The sequence below is a fragment of the Zophobas morio genome, unplaced genomic scaffold, assembly GCF_036711695.1.
Source record: "Zophobas morio isolate AGI-343-1 ecotype UQ-CSIRO unplaced genomic scaffold, CSIRO_AGI_Zmor_V1 ptg000011l, whole genome shotgun sequence".
Classification (NCBI taxonomy): domain Eukaryota; kingdom Metazoa; phylum Arthropoda; class Insecta; order Coleoptera; family Tenebrionidae; genus Zophobas; species Zophobas morio.
Window position 1 is genome coordinate 19634154 of NW_026972116.1, and position 22522 is coordinate 19656675.

At 35.1% G+C, this 22522-nt stretch overlaps 1 protein-coding gene across 4 annotated transcripts; it reads right to left on the minus strand.

Moving 5' to 3' along the window:
* Positions 1-164: 164 nt before the first annotated feature.
* On the minus strand, positions 165-22329 carry LOC135127146 (myosin heavy chain 95F). 4 transcript variants are annotated; one of them, XM_064053492.1, is made up of 15 exons: positions 22189-22329; positions 4870-5058; positions 4192-4823; positions 3731-4140; positions 3520-3680; positions 3083-3471; positions 2842-3033; positions 2573-2797; positions 2316-2523; positions 2026-2267; positions 1703-1978; positions 1481-1656; positions 1235-1276; positions 512-945; positions 165-460 (listed from the first exon to the last, which is right to left on the minus strand). In XM_064053492.1, the coding sequence occupies exons 2-15, from the start codon at positions 5048-5050 to the stop codon at positions 309-311; spliced, it is 3720 nt and encodes a 1239-aa protein (XP_063909562.1). In that variant the 5' UTR covers positions 5051-5058; positions 22189-22329; the 3' UTR covers positions 165-308. The 4 variants fall into 4 exon arrangements, with proteins under 4 accessions (XP_063909562.1, XP_063909563.1, XP_063909564.1 ...); XM_064053493.1 differs by lacking the exon at positions 22189-22329 and adding an exon at positions 21921-22007; XM_064053494.1 differs by lacking the exon at positions 22189-22329 and adding an exon at positions 8505-8631.
* Between the last annotated feature and the right edge of the window lie 193 nt (positions 22330-22522).

A 22522-nucleotide genomic window follows, 5' to 3' on the forward strand; every position in this document is an offset into this window, starting at 1 on the left:
TTTTTGGCTGTCAATAGGAGCGATAAGGTGAAACGCAAGCGCATCGATTAAAATTAGCGTGAATGACCCGATTATCGATATGATTTCCATCAGTCAGGTGTATTTTTGGTTGCATAACATACTAATAATTGGGTTATCAATTAGGGTGCTTAATTAATAAATAATAACGATAAATAATTTATTCTTAATAACTTACAGTTTACATTTTTGAATAAGTCTGTATATTATAATACTGTGAAGCTACCTATTGCAAAATTATAAAGGCCCCATTATTTATCCAACTTTAAGCTCTACCAAATGTAACTCCGTTACTGTTTTCTGTCTGCGGGTCTCACATACTTGCCCCCTCCGTGCTTCTCCCACTCTTTATTAAACTCATTTTCTAAAATTTCCGCACCCCTCTTCCTCGTCAGCCCGGTTTCCTCCAGCGACAACTCGCACATCTGCATATCGTCCTTACCTAACAAACAAACAATAATCAACTCAAAGTTTCCCCAACCCGGGTTCTCACCAGCAACCAGCAAAATCGGGGGTTTCTCCGGATGCAGCTCGATCTGCCTCGCCACGTACTGCCCGTCGAAGTGGGCGTACCACCAGCCTCTCTTGCTGTTGTCGCCCCCTGGACGCACGAACGGTATGCGGAAGTACCTCTGGGAATTGTTGTCCAAAATTGGAGCCTTCTGCTGCAGTTTCGGGGTTCTGGCTGCCGATTCCATGACCGAACGCGGCGCACGTTCGTTTTCGTCCATGATGGTACGTTTGCGGTTCTTGGCCTTCCAGGCATGGTACACCTTCAAGCGGCGGTGGAATTCGTGGCGGCAAGCTTCCAGAAGTTCGATATCGCAGGACGTGTTGATGGTATCACGAAGCTCTGAGTACTTCCATTTGCTGAGGTCGTACTTGCCTTTGGCAAGAGCCGCTTGTTGGTTCTTGACGGCTTCGGATCTGGAAGGAATGCAGGGTTAGTGAGGGGAGGGGTGAGTTGGCGTGTGGCATGCAAGACCGGTGCTTATTGAAATTGTTTTTTTCACACGGTGCTTGTGATAGTACTCGTGGTTTATAATTACTTTGGTAACGTGGAAGCGTTTACACAAATCAGACGTACACACGAACAAAGCACAATTTTGACGGTATATAGACGTCAGCTAAGCAAATTTTTGAACTTTTGTCTAAGTAGTGCAAAGGTTAGTAGTTTGCTAAATCTATGTTAGTCTTCATAATGGTGAAATTGTACCTGTTGAGTTTGAAAGACTGCCTGGCTGAATCCATTCCACCGCTGAATCATGGAAACAAGAAGCATTGATATTGAGCTGCCACCACAATATACATATGTACAGTACGACGCAATAAAACACTAAAAAGTGGGTGCATTCTACCGGTCGCCAAAGAAGTACAGAAGGTACTAATTGTAATCATTTTTATCGCGACCAATAGAACGCTGAACGCAGGACAACAATACTTGAAACAATCGAACTCATACTTCCGTATCATCGGAGGACTTTCTTCAATCTGTCCGTTGCTTTCTTGTGCCAAACGAAGAGCGAGTTCGTGGTCTTGTCTCTCTTGCTCCAATCGTTCTTGGTAGCGGCGTTCGTCCAGCGCTTCTTTCGCCTGTTCTGCTTGAAGACGCTCTGCTTCTCTCCGGTCCGCCTCTTCCTGAATCACAAGTCAAACCAAGTTTTTACCAAACATAGAATCTTACTTGTTTCCTGCGTTGCTCCTCTTCCAGTTTGCGCTTAGCTTCCATTTCCGCCTTCTTCCGTCTGTTCTCTTCTTCTTCCTTCAGTCTGCGCTCTTCTTCCTCTTTGCGTTTCTTCTCACGTTCCATCTCTTCCTGTATCTTACGTAGTCTGGCTTGCTCTTCTGCGTTCTTCTGAGCTAGCAGTTTCTTCTGCAACGAGTCCATTTGATTGTCGACTTTCGCGACTATTTGGGCGTAAAGGGCGTCAATAGCAGAAGGTTGAATCTTCCCATCTTTCTGTAACACGAAACGTTACTTTGCGTCTTTCGATAGTCACAACCCACCTTAATTTTATCCATAGTGGCCACTATTTCGTTCTTGAGCTTATTGATGTCATTAGTGGTGCTTTCCTTCTCTTTCTTCAATTGTCCAGCAATTGCTTCCATTTTCTTCAAGTTACCATTAAGATTCTTGATCTTGCTTAGAACCTTAATCCTTGGACCGTACTTCTTCCTGGTCAAGTACCCTCTAACCGTCTTTTGCACCACGATGAGAGCACGCTTGCGATAAATAATCTTATTCTTCACTACAACGAAAAAGTAGAAACTTGTCAAAATTTCCAGTCAGAACTCACGTTTTATGACAGTAAGAGCGCAAAACTGCGCTTTGAGCCAGCGCGACTTCACCAAGAACTTCTTCACATCGGCCACGATAGCCTTCAAATTCTCTGGGTCCGACTTCATGATTTTGTCGAATTCTGCAAACTTGCCAGGTCGGAAGAACACTCGAGATACACCGAACTTGAAGTCTTTGTCTCTCAGCTTCAAACTGTGAAGCATTGCCTAAAAAAAATCATTTATTTTTGGTCGCGCGTAAAATTCGGTTTAGTACTTCACAGAAAATCTTTGGTTCGAGTTTTTTCAACTCTGGGGGAAGGTAATCTTTGTACATGTTATATAAGTCGGCAAATGGCGCCCGACTGGGGTAGCCGTGTTCCATCAGTTCTAACACTGAGGTCATGCCAAGGCACTTAAGTTGCATCAAGCTTAAGGCACCATCGAATTGACCGTCGATCATTTTGTTGTTGGGTTTGATACAACGGATAAAATTGGTCCCCTGGAATTTGACGATGTAAAAGAGAAAAACATTCGGGGACTTACATTTTTCCTTAGCTTCTCCATCAGTTCTAATAGTTGCGTTTTAAATTTGTTGCCTACGCTGATGAAGGTAAGTTTGCCCTTTTGTGCATTGGATGTGGCGAAAAGAGTTTGAATCAGCTTATTCTTGCTGTCTTGTACGATACCTTCTAGGGAAGCGTGCAGGGCATCATTATTCTTATCAAGAAATTGTTTCTAAAACAGGAATATTACTTCAGAAGGGTAGTGATAGTTTGGGACTTACAGTTTGGTAACAGACGGCTCCTGCAAAGTGCCTGATCAAAAATCCTTCGTCGTCTCTTAGGCTGCGGTGCGATTTGAGTTTAGATGACCTAGGTAAAGCTATTCTGTATTCATTCGCCCAGTGCTTATGGATTTCAGATGTGAAGTGGTTGTAGGCAGGCTTTGGCAGTTTAGATTCTTCGTCTAGGATGTTAAGAATACCGTGATTTTTGGTTTCAATCAAGTCTATACAGTCTTGGTTATCCACGAACGAAACCTCTGGAACACTTAGACCTTCACGTCGGTAGAGTTCTTGCTCGAACTTTAGAATTACTTCATTGAAGAACTGTTGGAGTTTCTCGTTACAGTAGTTGATACAGAACTGTTCGAAGCTGTTGACGGTGAAGAATTCTACAACCAGATTATCAATGTGGCACTTTTGAAACGACTAAAACATACCAAATCCTGCAATATCCAGAACACCGATGTAGTAACTAGAGGAAGCTTGGAATGGAATGCTTTGGTTAATCCTGTTCACGATATAATCGAAGAGGTTGCTATAGATAGCTTTAGCTAAGGCATCTCGGGCATTATTAGCCTCGTACACTTTCAAAGGAACCCTGAAATATTATTGGTTTAGTTGGAAGGTAACATCCCCAAAGATACTGACATGATGACGGTTCCTTTAATTCCACCTCTACTACTCTGCATGACTCGAGACTCTAAAGCCTGTCGTAACTCCGTGGCATCAATCCCGAGAAGACTGGACGCAATATCAAGCGCCTTAGCTTTGGAAGGTGAAACCCTGCAGCCGCCTCTTGTATCTTCTGGATTATCTTCAAATTCAATGTTCCCCAAATGAAGAACCGCAGCTACCGTGGTATAAATCTGCAACCTGTCGGCATCACTTAGCCCCAATCTAGACAAAGCTCCATCCAGAGTAGTAAAATCTTCTACATCATCCAGAAGAATATCCCTCAAAGGCCCACTCTTCGCATGGTCTGCACTTTTCTGCCCCGCCGAAAGCTTCTTCTCATTGGCAGATGATGTGAAATACCTCGTGCATCCAGTTTTCAAATACTAGAACAAATACAATCAACACGGTTCTAGTACACATGTGTGAAAAATTACATTATAGTCATCAGGTTTGGTCAACCCTAATTGCTTTCGTAGACTTTCGGGAGCCCCCGCCATCATCATATAGAAAATGTGGTAACTCCTTTCGTCCCCTTGGGGCGAACAAATCCTTGACTTTTCCAGAAGGTAGTGGGAGATGTGACCTCCAGCCACGTGCAAGCTCTTATCAAAATGGACTTCCATGAATTTCCCAAACCGAGAACTGTTGTTGTTTCTGGTGGTCTTGGCGTTACCGAAGGCCTCGAGGACTGGGTTCGCATCTAGAATTTTCTGCTCGATGGGTCCAGCCTGTGCCCCCCAGTTGACGCAGAGGTACTTGAGCAGATGCTTGGTGGACTCGGTTTTGCCGGCGCCTGATTCCCCAGATACTATTATCGATTGCGATTGTTTTAGGACTTTCATGTCTCGGAATGCTTTGTCGGCGACGGCGAAAACGTGAGGCGGCATTTGGCCGAGGGACTTTCCTTGGTAGTTCTTGATGGTGGGGGCGGAGTAGAGTTGTGGAATGTCTTTGTATGGGTTTACGGCGATCAGGATGTTTGCCACGTATGTGTAAATCTTGTTTTGGTAATATCGGATACGTATGTTGTTGAGGAGGGAGCCTTCATTGAGGAAGACCATCTCACCTGGAAGGAGGGTTAAGTGGTTGTTGGGGGTTATGGTAGTACTTACAGTTGTCGTCGTAGTCTTTATCTTTGTCATCTTCTTGTGCTTTGAAAATGTCGCTGAAGGGGAGGACTCTTCTTTGAAATTTCGGATTAATGGGAATCACTTCAGCTCCTTCTACCAGAAGCTCGGATATTCGGCCTAAGATGAACCCTTCGGTGGGGTCCCGTGCCCACACCGTGTCCATTGTTTAGTCTGTAATGGAATGAACATTTTATCGGATTAATGATGATAAGAGGAATTTTGTGACGTTTTCGTGATTAGAAATATCAAGATTGATGTTACGAATTTATTTTTGATGTGGGATAAAGTGGGTGCAGGACCGGCTTGCCGGTAATCCAGAACTTGTGATGCTAAAAATCTGATGACTGTTACACAAAAAAGTAAAAGAAATTAATTATAAACAAAACGAAGGACTTATTAAGAAAAAGTACTTAGTTACCCACGTGAGATCTAGTTAAGTCAAGTCAAGTCAAGTCAAGTCAGCTCAAATCAGGTCAATTAATTATAAATAAACTGAAGAAAATGAGTTAGAAAAAGTATTTTGTTTTTCAGTGCTATAAATTGATATAAAAGCGCAAGGTCAGATCACACCAAGTCAGATCAAGTTAGATCAAATCAGGTAGTTCAATTAATTATAAACAAAAAGAGGGAGCGATTAATTAGAAAAAGAATATTGGTTTTTGGGTACTATAAAATGATCATAAACGCACTGGTAAATCAGGTTAGAACAGGTAAGTTAAAGTCAAATCATGACATGACATGTCAAGTCAAGTCAGATCAGGTCAGATTAGATGAAATCAAGTTAGACCACATGAAGTCAAGTCAGGCCAGTTCAATTAATTAATTGTAACAAAAAGAAGAAAGTGATTAGTTAGAAAAAGCATCGCCTTTTCAGTATTATAAATTGATATCAAATCACATTGGGTTAAGCTCAGCTCAGATCAAGTGAAGTCAGCTATACAGATTTCTTTGAAATAAATTTTCACATAACTTTTCTCTCCTTTAAAACTGAAGAAAATACAGTGTGGATGCTAGAAGGTGACTGTTAATGTTTTTTTTTTGTCAGGTGGGCAACATATTTGAAATTTTATGTTGTCATACCTGATCTCAATTTGAAATTTTAGGCACCAATTCAGTAGCTGCCATCTTTTCATTGGTTTTTAGGCGCGCTCATGTCAAAATTGGCAACTGTGACTGACACGCCCACATTGCTGCCAATAATTCAGAACTGACAACTCAAAAATTCGCTTCAATCATTAAGATTCACCCGGTATAGACCTTTTGCACGGTTAAGATAGTGGAACCTTTGATTATACAGGGTAAATGTAAAGGCCGAATAATATTGTTGTTTGAAAAGTTTTTTTTCTCAAATTTGCTTTGGATATATAGTTAAACATGGCGATTTGATTACAACGTTTTTATTTGTTTATCACTCTTGGTTTGACAGACAGGGCCGCCTACTTTTTTTTATGAAACACCTAGATTTTTTTGACATTTTCTGAAGCAGAATAAAAAACTACTTTCGAAATTATCAACATGTTTATTTTTACTGATACAAAAAAATAGAAAAATATTCACAAAAAAAGACCTAATATTGTAAAATCATACATAATTCATAGTGACATTTTGTTGATCGGTTACATCACTGCGGAGAACAATTTGAACATTTATTGTAGTCCCACTCATAGTTTATTATTTATTAGTATTTTTAAAGATGACGTGATTTTACAATATTAGGTACTTTTTTGTAAATTTTTCTCTGTTTTTTTTTTTGTATCAGTTTAGTACTTCAGTAAACATAAACATGTTGATAATTTCTGAAATGTCAAAAAATCTGGGTCTTCTATTAAAAAAAAAGTAGGCGATCATGTGTGTCAAACCGTAAACGTTAAAAAAAGGAAAAATATTTTAATCAAATCGCCGTCCACACCAAATTTCCAAAAAAAAAGCTTCTCAAATAATAAAGTTATTCAATCGTTCCGGGACTTTGTAATAAGCCTGTATACACTATTATTAATTAAAGAGTGGAACCAATCAAGTGAAAACAATTGTAATAAGTATTTGTTCGCACTCAAATTTAAGTTGGCGACAATGAATTTTTTATCCAGATGCGATTGGTGGATTTCGTGACACCAAATTTAAAATGTATGGAAAATGAAGTGCAATTATTGGAATTTAGACAATAATTTATATTGAATTCGTACATTTTAATAAATAAATTTCACAGTAACTTCTTGGTTTGCTATTTGTTGATCACTAAACAACAAAACTCATCTGTCTAGCTAGACAGTACCGAATGAATCTAAAATGTTGTCTAAATTGCACCTAAAATTGGTGGTAGTTAATTTTTGACAGAAATATACTTTGAAAAACATTTTAATAATCAAAAAACTGTTAAAAACAAATTAACGAAAATATATAAGTAATCAAAATTAATTAATGGAAAAGTATCACTATGAATGTTAAATAATGTTAACTGTATCACATCTGGAACTGCAGCATCTGGGGCATAATAAAACTTGATGTTCCCACATTTTAAATTTCGTGAAATTCACCAAACTAGTGTTTAAATTAAGAGATTCACTGTTGCCAACTTAAATTTGAGCGCGAACAAATACTATAATTTTTTTCACTTGATTGGTCCCACTGAATCGTCAATAATAATTAAACATAAATTATATTGTCTGAATAAATCACTAATGTGGTCTTTTAGACACTACTTATATAAAACTGGAATAAGTAAGTAATTTAAGAATACAGTAATTCTATTTAAGGTGTATTTCTCAATGTAGTTTAACCATGAGTTTAACAGTTTTTGGAGCTGACGTCATCAAATTTTGGCCGGGAGTGTTGGTGAGATTCTATAATTTTTAAATTTATATATTTCACCAACATTTCGAAAACTTAGCGCACATTTTATGTTAGTAATTGCACACTGCAGTAGGAAAAAGTGATATTTAATGTGTAAAATTTAGAATGATTGTTAAACCACAGGTAAAGAAGTTTATTATGCGGATTCAAATGATATTTACATAGCAATATTTTGAGATGACGAAATCAGTTTGTGGAAAAGATGAATCGAGAAATGTTTAACAATCTTTATTATAATTTTAAAATATACCTGAAACTTGAACAAACCCTGCTATTTTCGGAGATTAACAATGACTGTTTCAGTTGGTAGCAACAAATTTTGCTTGAGATTGGTAGAACTGTTACTCCTTAACTTAAATCAAACTTTGTTTTCGATTATTATTATTAAAATATCATAACTTATAAAACACACTGCTTCAGTGTTACCAAATGTAGAATAACACAAAAAAGCACCCGAAAAAATTGACGTTAAAAAGATTTGAGTACAATTTCATTTAGTAAACACGAATAACCGATTTTTTTTATCGAATTCGGACCCCAGCCACAAAGAGATAAATTCGACCCTGCCTGAACATATCATGCACAGGATTTTCCAGTCGTTGAATATGTATGAAAGCAATAAACTGGATCGTTTGGTGCAGGTACAAGATAAAGGGATTTGAATGTGTGTACACTGATCAATAACCAAATTAAGCTTATCCACCTTTCATATCACACAAAATGAATAATAGAACACGTTCCTTGGATGTACAGCGATAAACACCTACTTTTCGAGTAGTACAATGATAGTGCAATACACTTAGGGAGCCAGAAACGGTACACTCAGAAAAATAATCGCACAAAAGCAACTTTTCCACTTAGACACAAAGGAAACCATATGCTACGAACAGTTAGAGGGTACCGGTATTTGCGACCTACTAAGTGAATATACCTGAGATTTATCTCGTATCAGACCGTGCATAGGCTAATTAAACTTTTTTTATCATTTTTGTGAGTCAGAGGATCGTAAATTTAGCTCTAGTTGGTGTGTTTCACCAAAATTAAATTACCTGCAACACTAGATTCTCTGTTTCTATGTGCGGTAAGAGGAAGACATTCAACTGTCTCTGCTATACAGGGAAAACCAATATTCGAGGTGATAGTGTAAGAGTTGACAAATCAAATCAATATCATCAGTACTTACGTTCTTAATTGTCTGATTTGTGCCATGTGATTTTGATTGATTGCTTTTGAAGGTAATCTCGAAATCTCTGTTAGAAGCTTGAGAAAGTATAATTCTCTGGAATTATGCTTATTCAGTGTTGCATCATGCTAATAATGGCAATGACAACACTGTGTCGAGAAAGGTTACATGAGCGTTCACACTATTGTCAGTCTAATCAGCATTTTGTGGAGCTTATTCGTCGCTTAATTTTTAAATAAGTACCTGCGTAAGCAGAATTAAGTTAATTATACATTTAACGGAATAAACAGTCGCTTCATTTTAATACTTTCAAACTTTTCCAAAGTGGTGGTTTTTTGAGCCACCGGAACTGGGTCGAACCACGGTTCGAACACATGCTGTGTCAGATGACAAATTCCAGGTTCAAGATGGGCACAGATGTTTAAAGCTGTAAAATCGATTGACATTTCTATATCTTCCTCGGTAGGTTAGTTAAAATCATGAATTATTTATTTACTACGTTATTATCGTGCAAGCATTTATCGCAAACGTTATTTTACTGCTTTTGATAGTTTCAAGCGGTGCGAGTGGATTGCGAAAAAGGTTTGCGTGCAAATCTGGAGTTAACAAGAAACGATGGGGAAATTTATTGTGGTTAAAAGAACAAAATGACGTTGTGAAATGCAACTTTATTGCTGTACTAAAAAGTTTTGCGATTATTTTTCTGATATTACACAGCAGTTCGTTTCATTTTTAAATAGAACTTCATAATAAATTTATCAATTTGGGTTGGATCATCGATAAAATTACCTGCATTTAGCAGATCTAAATAATTTATTTTTGCAACATGTGATAGGTTTTGATTAGATAAAACACATGATGTTGATAAAGTTTTGCGAATTATACGACAGGTGGTAGACGGCTAAAGGAAGGTAATTAATTCTCAAGAAACGTTTTGCTCGTTTCTGAAGAAATCAATTGGTTGTAATTATTTCAGATAATCGAATCTTGGAATTTTTTGATCTCAGTTTTTTGAAATAGACGAATAAATCGATTTTATTTTATATTACTTATCCACAAAGTTTGCTCATTTCTGCGATAAGCTGTAAGTTTGATGATTCAAAGTTAATATATTTCAAAACAACCTGAATAAAAATAAGGACGGATTATTAAATTAGAGATAAAGACGATGAAATGTTGGCTATTTCAAAGCGTTTAAAATTATCATTTGATGACGTCATACACCTTTTAAATGAGATTAATAGATAACTTTTGGTTAACATTTTAACATCTTTAGATAATTATAAATAAAATATAATCATTAACAAATAAATAGATAGACAGATAGATAGCGAAAGGAAGCCCGCTAAACTACTAAAGTTTAAAAATTGATCCAGGGTTATTTAGAAAAAAATATACTACAACAAATCCTACTTCTTCGAAAAACGAAGTATAAAATTTGATTTTGTAATTTTTTATGATAACCTTTTAAGCTAAAAAAATAGAGATAATTCCAGTCACAGTGTAAGAAAAAAAGTCGTATAAGGTAATTGAACCCACTTAAAACTGAGGCCTTTTCTATTGGTCCACTTCCAAGTGTAAATTTTGGAAAATTTCTGAGGGTAAGGTATTTTTTCGATCTCTACGACAAACAACGAGGGAAAACTTGAATGAGGTTAAAACGCTGCAATTTGTTTTAAATGTCAAAAAATTCGAACGTAATGATATGTAAAAATAAAAATTTATATTTTTTTCAACGAAACGTAGGAAGTCGTAATAAATAAATGAAAAAAATAATCAATAAAATGTCAAATCTCGTCGCTATAGACCGTATTGAGAAAAAAAAGGGCAGTGTAACCAACCTTAATTTTTTTTAACTAGACATATCGAAATAGCCTAGATTTTATATAAAAGGTACGGCTGTGTTTAATAAAACTGGGAATTACATTTTTTCACAATGTAAACTGACCTTTTAATTTGTCATTTATTTGACAAGTAGGCAATTATTAGGTTGACACGTACATGCTGTCAAACCTAATATAAACTAACCTACTTGTTCGCAAAACTGACATTTCAAAGACAACCCTTCAATTTTCTAACCTAAAATCAAAAAAGCCGTTTTAAAACTATCGAAAATGTATTTGGTTAAATTTAGAAAATCGTCGGAAATGGGGCGAAAATTGCATAAGGGTGCAAAATGGGTGAAATTTGCATACATAGTGGAAAGTTTAATTTTTGGAAGAGAAGTCTAAAAATTGTCAAAAAATTCAGGGATATACATCCCGACGTACTCATTCTAAAAATATAGTGTTTATGTTAGCGGAGCAATATTTTCGGAATATTCGGTGTGAAATTCGAATTTTTGTAAATTTTTAAAAATCATGATATTTTATTGGGCGATTCTGGAAAAACGGTTGGAGTTTTCCAAGAAATGAGGCCAGAAGTGAGTTTTGGGCCCGAAATCTACAGGAAAATGTATTTATTTGAATTTCGAAAATCGTCGAAAATGGGTCAAAATTTGCGTACCTATAGTGGATATTTTTATTTTTGAAAAAGTCTTCTAAAAATTCTCAAAAAATTTAGGGTTGACGTGCTGATTCCAAAAATATAGCGCGTTTAGGGTCACGGAGCAATATTTTCGAAATATTCGAAGTGAAAATGGAATTTTTTGAATTTTTTTAAAATTACGATATTTCAATGGGCGATTCTGGAAAAACGGTTGGAGTTACCGAAGAAATGAGGCCGGAAGTGACTTCTGCGGCCCGAAATCTACCAGAAAATGTATTTAATTAAATTTCGAAAATCGTCGAACATGGGTCGATATTAAAGTTTTTGAAAAAGTCGTCTAAAAATTCTCAAAAAATTCAGGGGAAAAGATCTCGACGTGCTGATTCTAAAAATGTAGCGTGTTTATGGTAACAGAGCAATATTTTCGGAATATTTGATGTGAAATACAATTTTGTTGAAATTTTTAAAAATTACGATACTTCATTGGCCGATTCTAGAAAAACGGTTGGAGTTATCGGTCAAGTAGGCAATTATTATTAGGTTGACAGATGCTTGTCAAACCTCATATAAACTAACCTCTTTGTTCGCAAAACTAATATTTCAAAGGCGGCCCTTTCTTTTTATAAAATGTAAACTGACTTTTGTCAATTATTTGACAGTTATTAGGTTGGCAAATGCCTGTCAAACCCACAGATATCTATGGTCAAACTCCATATAAACTAACCTATTTGTTCGCAAAAGTGACATTTCAAAGACAACGCTTCAATTTTCTAACCTAAAATCAAAAAAGCCGTTTTAAAACTATCGAAAAATTACTAAAAATAATAAGTATTTTTTTCACACTTTCAATTTTTATTGAACACAACTGTACTTGATCAATATGGACTTTCTTTGCGAAAATTTAGAGGCTACTTTTTCATGTTCTAGAAGCTCTATGAAACATCGAGAAAACATCATCCTTACGTTCGGGAAGAAAAAATTAATTATAAGTATTAAAAAATAAAAAAAATATTGTATAACAAATACTCATCTGTGGACCACTGATCACCTGTGATGACGTCATCAACATTTTTGCAAGGACACATATATTAACTTGGATTGGTGCAGTGTAATAATAAAAATAACAGTATTGTATTCCCAAAATTTTCTAGGAAAATGGAGTGAGCCGTTCCTGATTTAATCAATAAAATATTTATTTTATTGATTAATACCCCCCATTTTCTCAGAGGTTATGTCATTTGCCAAAATCAGTCTTATCTTACCAAGTACTAGCCCCGCCCACCCGCCCACTATTTTCTCAGAGGGTATGTCATTTGCCAAAATAAGACTAGACCTGCCCACCCGCTCTTTATTTTGTCAGAGGGTAGTACTTGCTAGTACTTGCTAAGATAAGTCTTATTTTGGCAAATGACATATCCTCTGAAGAAATAGGGGCGGGTGGGCGGGGATAGCACTTGCTCAGATAAGACTGATTTTGGCAAACGCCACACCTTCTGAGAAAATAGAGGGCGGGTGGGTGGGGCTAGTACTTGCTAAGAAAAGACTGATTTTGGCAAATACCATACCCTCTGAGAAAACAGAGGGCGGGTGGGCGGGGCTAGCACTTTCTCAGATAAGACTGATTTTTCCCGTATTAAACTTGTAAAAATTTGTTAAATTGCATATTTCCATAGTAACGAGTTAAATTCCTAAATCTGATTGGATATTTATTTTTTAACAACTCAGTCAATAATTTTTCTGAGGCACCCTGTATAAGCAAATTTAAAAAATATCAATTATATATTGAAAATAAATCACAAGAATATACTATAAGATAGGATATATTCAGCAATATTTTGAGGTGACGTCATCAATTTTTTAGGGGGGATGAGCAAATACATTTTGATCAAAAATTTACCATGCTTATGATAACATCTCCAAGATTTCAAATGATTCGGTTTTGAAGTTCCTGATTAAATCAATAAAATAAATTCACGCATTCATAAATTTTTTTGTCACCCTGTTTAAGCAAATTTAAAAAATATGAATGCAGTGATAAAACACACACTGATCATATTTTGCACTTTTTAGAAAGGATTTATCTGGCAAAATTTTGAGATGACGTCATCAATTTTTTGGAGGGGATAAGCAAATATATTTTAATTAAAATTTTTGGATAAAACCTCAACACGGAATCATAAATTACATGTGTAGGACTGACGGACAGACGAACAGACAGACGGCCAGACGAACAGACAGACGGACAGACGGAAACGGGAGACCTATTTCTTCGTACTCTATGGGTCATGAAAGATCGAGAAAACGTAAAAGTAGATTCGGAGAAGGACAGAAAATGACGTGGAAAGCATAAAACTTATTTTGCTGTTATATCTTCTTAGTGCTATTTGCATATTTAGTGAGATAAATAATAATATTAGTAATAATAACTATTTTTCAATACTATATAAGTCAAAAATGTGCCTTACGAAGGGAGATACAAAATTCAAACTGTAATAAAATGTTGTGTAATAATACTGATAGTCTCAATAGCTAGTACGATAAGGGGTACGAGGCGTTAGCTGAGTTGAGAAATCATTCGAGAGCAGCAACCCCCAAAAAAGGATAATTTATTTAATATAATACAATAAACTCTTGCAAGATTGTAATATATATACAATAGTAAAAATGCCTTTCTGAAATCGATTTCTATGAATCAAACTTGACGCAAGAAACGCAAAACAAAACAAAATTCTGAAATTACAACTAAATCACTTTCTAATTACATACTCTGAATGAACAAAACATTCAACCATCCATCACTTTTACCACGAGGTGTTTTATTTCGTTTTTATTTATAAGGAAATTTATGTAGGAAAGTGCTCATAACTCGACTTTAACATTCAAATTTTGTACCCATATAAAATTTTACGGTTTTTCTCACTTGACGTCTTTATAAACGGAATGTGCAATTTCTTCCCAACACTAAATTTTTATCTCTGCTTCACATAACGGCGACTCAAAGAACGAATTCCGAGATAGTTCACGCTACCGTGACTCTGAAATGAATAATGGTAATATAATTTTTACAAAGTTGAATTTGCGTCATTTTTCTGCTTTGTTGAAAGAATACACATGTCATGCAAATCCTCGTACAATGCCTCTTTCCACGTATTTAAGCGATGAAACAGTAAAAGACCACTGATTTGTATCCCATCTGGCAAAATAGATGAAAAACCGTGTCTATCAAAGCCGAGTCGTTCTTAACTGTAATTTTAATTACAATTTCGTTTCAGTTGTACGATGGAACGCTAAACCTGAATTCTGTTCCGTTAGCTGGAAAAAGTACGACTTTAGTGCGACAAAAATTTTGAAGCGACGATCACCCACAACGATCATTTTCGCTGGTCAAAAAAGTCAATTGTAATAACAGCGGTACTAATATGGGGACATCCGTTCAAGGTCCTGAAAAATTAATCATACTCAGTTGTGGATGAATATTTCCAAGGTCTAGTCCTAGGTAATCAATGCCCACACATTTGTTTAACAAAACAACTGAAATTGTAAAATAGTCATTCAGAGTTGTGGTAATCATGCGTTCGGTGCCGTTCTATCACCATGTATTTATTTTTCTCTTTACTGTCATTTGAATAATAATAAAACTCTAATTCAGCAAACTGTAACTAAACCCAATTCTTCACACTTTCGTAACCACATCATTACACCTTATCACCTTGTTCGCTGCTTCGAATGCAAATCGATCCTCTATCTACCCCATCGACGATCCCAAGCATAAAAATCTGCATAATTAATAATCAAAAGTTCATTGTCAAGTTCAACTCGTTCTTGCCGCTAGTCAAAAACTGCAAGTCTTGTACTTTACTTTTTTTACCGGCGATAGTAGCGTTTCACTTGGTTTGGGATCACTGAACTGTGCCAGTGGCAGTGCTATCGGTCCTGGATCTTTACCTTCTTTGAATACGATCTTGCTCGTTATAATTGTTTAATGCTAATATCCCCTTCGTGGTCTATTTGCCAGCTTCGTGAAGGTTAAGACGATTCAATGAGTGTTTTTTTCCTATCAGTAATGTTTGCACAGCTTTACATTGATAGATAAGATACCGGTCGATTGAAATGTTTCTTTTTGATAAATCAATGCGTTTCAAAATTTTATAAGGCGTTGCGAAAGAATTATGAGATTCGAAGATAAGAATTGGGTAGAGTGTGGAATTTTGGCCTTGATCAAAAAGCGATAATCAAAATTTCAGGGAATGGTTAAGTTGAGCATCAAGTGGTATGTGGAAAATATTGACGCGATGCCAATCTATAGGAGGTTTCAATTGTCGAATGCACTTTGTGGTTTAAGTTAAGCGATATTGATCACGTCGCACCTTAACAGTACTTATCTGTTTACATAAAATTACATTGAAATTCCACTTAAGTTGAAACGCAGGTTACATATATATGTATTTTTTTTATAATTGTTCGATTTGACAGCTACTGCCAAACCGTCAAATAGCTGCCAACATCATTATTTTAAAAATAAATTCCATGACCTATTAGAACTAAAGGACTTTTTTTGTTCGATAATATGTTCTGTTTAATTGGTTGTTATACATAAATAACTAAAGTGTACTGTGTATTTTAGTATTAAAAGTTAGTAACATGTTTATCGTAATTATTAGTGTGTGGCTGAGAATAAAGATAAACCGCAACCTGTAAAAATATATGAGTCATTATCCAGAGTTTAAGTGCTTTACGAATAAAAGATAGGTATAAGATTGCAGCCAGGTCCGGCAGTATAAATTTTAGTGCCCTGTCGTTAGTACCTGTAAAGTTAGAGCTATGTTATAATTTGCGATATTATCTACCTACTGTTTACGTGTTCTTTTTACTCTAGTAATACTTATAATACAATGTCATATTGAGCCTTAAAAAATATTTATTTCTCACGACTCTTTGGAAATGTAATCATTGTATGTGTGTCGAAATGTGCTTATTATCCTCTCAACATATATTTTTGGTTAAATAAGAAATAAAACAAACTCACATATTATTAATTTTGTAAAATAGAATATTTTGTATGAAAAGAATTGATACATATTTTCATATTTCCTGTAGGAAAAATATTTTAAATATCATGTCCTATCCGTTCATGTGACATCTGCACTTTCAGTTGTCAATTTCTGCAAAAATTTTTGAGTGTACGCAAAATTTTAACTTATTCTTTTGACTGCACTCGCAAATTTAGGGAGAAACTAAAATGGTAAATTTGTATAAGGAAATATCGATTTTGCAATTAAGCTCCGCCTCTCGGTCTGACAACGAATGAAAAGTTTGGTTTTCTTTTTTAATTAATACATTTAGTTTTCTTTGTATAATACGATTACTCAAAGAACATAATAGCATGCAAAATCCATGTTTCCTTATACAAATTTTTCATTTTAAACATGTTTTAAGTTTCATGTTGTGAAAAGAAGTCTACAAATATTAAAACAAAAAGGCAAAATGTAAGCCCGCCCACCCGCCCTATCTCGATTGTGATGATTTTTTTTATTCGCCGTGAACCAAAGGGGTGGAGCTTAACTACAAAATACTTATTTCTTTACAAGAAATGAACAACACCTTTTTGAGTATCGCGTTGTCCAAAGAATACTGTGTAAAATATACCCCCTCCCCCCCACTCACCCCGTCTCAATTGTGATTATTTTTTAATTTTTAGAAACTTGAAACACGTTTAAAATGGTAAATTTTTGTAAGGAAATTTGGATTTTGCAATTAAATTCCGCTCCTTTAGCTCTTGGCGATTAAAAAAAAATCATCACAATCGAGATAGGGCGGGTGGGCGGGGCTTATATTTTGCTTTTTTTTTCTTAATATACATAGCCATCTGTTCAGAACAAGAAACTTAAAACATGTTTAAAATGGTAAATTCTTCTAGACAAATCTTGCAATTAAGCCCCGCCTCTCGATTTGTCAACCAAGAAAAATTCATCCCAATTGAGAATTGAGATCGGGGCGGGTATGGGTGGGGCCTAATCTTTGGCTTTATTTTTTTCTTAATATACATTGTATTCTTTGAACAACAGGATACTCAAAAACATGTTTTTAATTTCTCGCAGAGAAATAAGGATTTTGCAGTTAAGCTCCGCCTTGCTGGCTCACAACGAATAAAAAAAATATGATCACAATTGAGATAGGGCGGGTGGGTGGGGCTACATTTAGACTTTTTTTTTGCTTAATATGTGTAGACTTACTTCGACAACCAGAAACTTAAAACATGTTTAAAATGGTACATTTTTGTAGAAATCAACTTAAATCGTCCACTTTTCTTCTGCAACCTCTTTAAATACGGCAAAAGTTGAACATTAAAGTTACTATCAACGGCAACTTGGCAACGGAGTTTATAAATGACAGTTTTCAGCTCTTAAAGGCAAGTCAGCGGGGACAGCAACGTCAAGAGCAAGTTATAAACCCCACTTTAAAGTTACTAACGACAAAAAGTTCATTTTATAGGTTAGGACGCAAATTTAAAGATAGATATTATATTGAAATCTGAATAAAATAGAATGGAATAAAAACAGTTTGCTAAGTATGTACTCATTTCAGCTTATAATAGAAGTTTTCAATTACAAAATGTACGAATATAAATTGTTTTTGGCATTTTTTCTCGTTTCCCATTTTTCATTTACATTTCGTATTCATGTGCACTTCCGATTTCTCATTTCTCGTTTGCAGTTTCACAATTTGTATTCCGCGTTTGTCTTTTTCATTTCTCATGATGAGAGTGAGATATAAGAAGTAGAGATGTGTCGTTCGCGAACGAACGAATCAAACTGAACGGGTCGTTCGAATGAACGAGTGACCGAAATCGTTCCCAACGCAAACTAGTCGTTCTTTCGTTCATTTCGTTCACTCGTTCACCGTTCGTTCACATTGTCTCGACTGGATCTTGGTTTCGTTGGATCTTTGAATCATGGCACCAGCACAGTTCTATGTTCTGTATCCAATACTAGGAGCACATGCTATGCTATTTATGGAATTAACTAAGAACGTAAGTTTTCCAGACAGATTAATTCCAGTAGTATGAATTTAAATTAGGAACCGGGAACAAAAATGACAATTTATGACGATAACTTATATACAATGTTCATAAACGACTGAACATTAGAAACTAAATAAATAAATGTAAATTAAGAATTATTATTACTATTGTAATGATTATTAATAAAAAAAAATCCGTGTTATTTTTTTAGAATACAGGATTGTGTGACGTCAGATTAAATCGTTTTAAATATGCTACGACCTGATTAATTAAGAATATTTAACATTTAACGTTCATTTGTTTTTGTCTATGACATTCAACTTTTTTTTAATACATCGTATACATTGTTTAGAGATTCTTCTAGGTTTTTTTTTAATTCTTTGATTTAGCATATGCCATATTTTACTGAAAAGTTGCTTGGAAGCTGTGATAAAAACGAATTTAATTTTTGTGTCGAAAGTGCTATTGATGTATTTATTAACACAATTATTTACGTCCACAAATTCAAGTTACTTTTTTTAAATATTAAATTATTATTTATACATCACAGAATTCAGAAAAAAATCGTTACATGAATCTCTAAAAAATGGGAGGCATTAAAAAAAATTAAATGTAGACAAAACCAAATAAACGTTAAATCATTAATTTTTCGAATCAGATCATAGTATATTTCAAACGATTTAATTTGACGTATCACACAATGCAGTATTCGAAAAAAAAAGACAGCAATGGCCCGGGTTTTTTTTCTGAATACCTATGCGATAGTTCTGAGCATGACCTTCCCTATAAAGTGATCAGATTCAAGCAAAAGGGAAACTAAGACCATTGACCGAAGAGCCGAAAGACCGAATGATTCATCAATAGATCCCTGAGCCTTGAATGATTAAGAACGAAGTGAACGGTGAACGAAGTGAACGAAATGAACGAAATGAACGAAATGAACGACATTTGACGACCGGGTCTTCGTAACGACCGAACGATGAACGATCCGTTCGTAGTGATGACCGAATCTGCCCATCCCTAATAAGAAGTAAGAAACGTAAATGAGAAATGGAAGAAATAATTTCAGTTCGGAGCTGATCCACCACAACACTCCCCACGAAAAAGTAAAAAATGTGAGTTTGAAATTGTTCGATGTTTTTTGAAGTCGACGAAAAAATACACCAAGATCTACAGAAAAAAAAAACACGAAGATAAAAAACAACCAGTTAAGGCATACGATTAACAGAACTATTCGGAAAATATATAGTAAAAACCTATAATTCATGTATTTCGTTCGATGTTCATACAGACATTGTTTAACTAGATTTTTTTTAGATACTTCATAACCGAGGAAGAAATATATTGAAATCCAGACGTTCTACAAAGAACTGCCATTCAGATTTGACAGATTTGACTTCTAAACGAGCACCAACCGTAAAGCTAAAAATTACCAAATTCGAAGACGGCAGGGAGACCAACCTGACGGCCTTATGACACTGCGGATGTCCATGCAAACGGGTAATAAATATTGTGAAACTTGTTATAAATTTCAAAATATTTCCACTAAAAATGTTGTAGACTTTTTAGATTGAGATCAAGATATTTATTGATTAGTAGCATGTTCTTACTAACTACTAGAAATCAAATTTAATTGTTAAGTGAATAAGGTTTTTATAGGTTTTTTACTACTTGATTACTATAATGTTCACCAGTTTCTTTGTTAAACACAAATTAGCATGTTATAGGTCTCCTACTAACTTTCTCAGAAGTAGGTAGTAAAACTTTAGATGAAAGCGAAGTAATTATGAAGCAAATTTAATGTTAATGTTAATGGAGTGAACATGAGAATAAACAATTTAAAATTAACAACCATCAGGTATTCTCCTGCGTTTTCACTGACCGGTTTTCAATATTTGTCACTTACTGTCTTTTTTACTCCCCGAGCATAAGCTGAGTTCTACTATTACTAAAGTGAAACTTTTTATTTACAAAAAATATTAACTTTAAAATTCGATTTAACGTACATTGACTTCAAAAATCTATAATTGCATTGTTTGTAGCAAATAAGAATGTTGACTTACAAATGTGTAAGATGAATTCAATATAAATCTGTATATAAGTATTTTACGTATCTTTAAATTCCTGTTTAGAAATATGCTCTGTATAGAACATTTATAAATGGGCAAACTAGTGTCAAAAAATAGTAAAAAGAAAAACGAAACAACCAAAAATGACAAACTAAAAAAATTTGCTCAAAGTAGGGAATTTAAGGCATTCTTATCCCCATGACGTTATCATTTAAAATCTTAATAGATGTAATGGTGTTATCTTTAGTTTGTTTATTCTTATTTCAAAACCTATACAAATATTTAATTAAAATTTGCAGTAGGTACATGTAAGCCATTTGATTGTTGATATTCTTGTCAGCATTGATGTTTTTAAATAATTTCCATGACTACTATATTTATTATAAAAATATTCATACATTGCTTATAATTATAATAGAATCACCTGCCAATTTATACATGTTATTAATTTTACATTGTTTGAATAGTAGGTATGTCCCTAATGAACAATTTTTACTTCTTATAGTTTCAGTTTTGAAACAGTGAATACACCAAATCAGTAGTGTAACAGTCCTAAAAAATTCGTGACGATTTGTGCAAATTCATCATAGGTCATTTTGTCAATGTTCACTCTTTCAGAGCAGAACTATAGACGCTCGAAGAAAATTATTGATTTTTCCAGATTTAGTTTTCAGTTGTCAAAATAAAGTCTAAAGACTGTTTTTCCGTTTTTCACCTGCTTATATTTATCGCAGCCTGGAATTTTAACGACAAACATTGTTCAAACTGGCGTGAAAGAGCTCGGTGTTTTGATTTTAGAGTCAGTAAATCATGAAATGAATAAACATAAAAACAACATTCATCAAACCCGATGCAGGAAATTAAAATGTCGTTATAATGGGTTTGTTGTTGTCAATTCTAAAATCGCCACATTTTTTTCGTTGCATTGTAGATTAAACAACCATTTTCACTTTTAATAGGTTAGACACGTTTTAACTATTACATATAATCTCAGACTTCTCGAAAACCATTCTATTCACATAATATTTTCCCACCATTGTTATTAAAATGGGCGTTATTCCAAACCTGTCAGGTGCGTTATGGAGTGGTCCCGTCAACCGCCGCATTGTTATCTGACGTAGGTCCCATTTTTAAAGGTCATTATTTATGAACGCTAGGGATGTTATAGACGTGTAGTTCCGGTAATCTCGTCACCGGAAGCGTTGTGCAACAATGTCACCGGATTTGCGCCAAACTATCCCCTTTCCAAATCCCAATTTTTTTTAATGCCGCTTTTATGAGATTCAGCTAGAAAGTGGTCGACTTTTCTTATTTTTATAGCGGAATTATCAGGTTGTAACCGCACGAAAACCAACCGCCAATTTTAAGCTTGAATTCTTTGGAAAATTGAATAAAACAAGCGAGAATAATTTAAAAAACGTACCTATTTCGAGCCGAGGGGACTATTCATGTAATCACACGCTGATAACAGGTGATACTGGTGTGTGGATTGAAACGTGGCGATTATAATAATTTAATAAGTGGCCTTATCGCACCGGTTGATAACATTTCGTTTCTTTACAATTTATTGCAATAATTAGGGTGCTAAACTCGGATATAGTTTAATTTTACGTTACGAAAAATATTGTTTGTATTAGTACGGCCAAAAAACACTTTTCGAGCCGTGTACACTTAGATTTATTCAAAGTTACCTGTTTCGCTTATTCTTGGTTAGTTGTCGAGAAACTACAAAGCTACGTCAAGCCACCTTTCCGAACACCTTGCGCACATTAAGTTGACCCCGCACTGTTTGTGTTCGCTCTTTCTGTTCCACACACAACAAGTTAGTGAGCGAAGAATTTTTTAAATGGGAATTAAAATGTCTGTGTTTAGTGCGCAGGTCGGTGCCATCCTTTATTTGCGGTGGCAACGCCACCAGAAGGCGGTTTCTTTCAAATCTAATAAATTTACGACACACATTGTGATGTCACAGGTGTAAATAATATAGACTGTGTAAACGAACGTAGGCAACCGTTTATTGTAATT

What these genes read in the sequence shown, in the direction of transcription:
- LOC135127146 (XM_064053492.1), bottom strand. Translation starts at nt 5,050, where the DNA reads ATGGACACGGTGTGGGCACGGGACCCCACCGAAGGGTTCATCTTAGGC. An exon ending in TAAAGACTACGACGACAACT is followed by an intron (nt 4,824 to 4,869) that starts GTAAGTACTACC and finishes CCCTCCTTCCAG; the next exon opens with GTGAGATGGTCTTCCTCAAT. An exon ending in TGGAGAAGCTAAGGAAAAAT is followed by an intron (nt 2,798 to 2,841) that starts GTAAGTCCCCGA and finishes GTCAAATTCCAG; the next exon opens with GGGACCAATTTTATCCGTTG.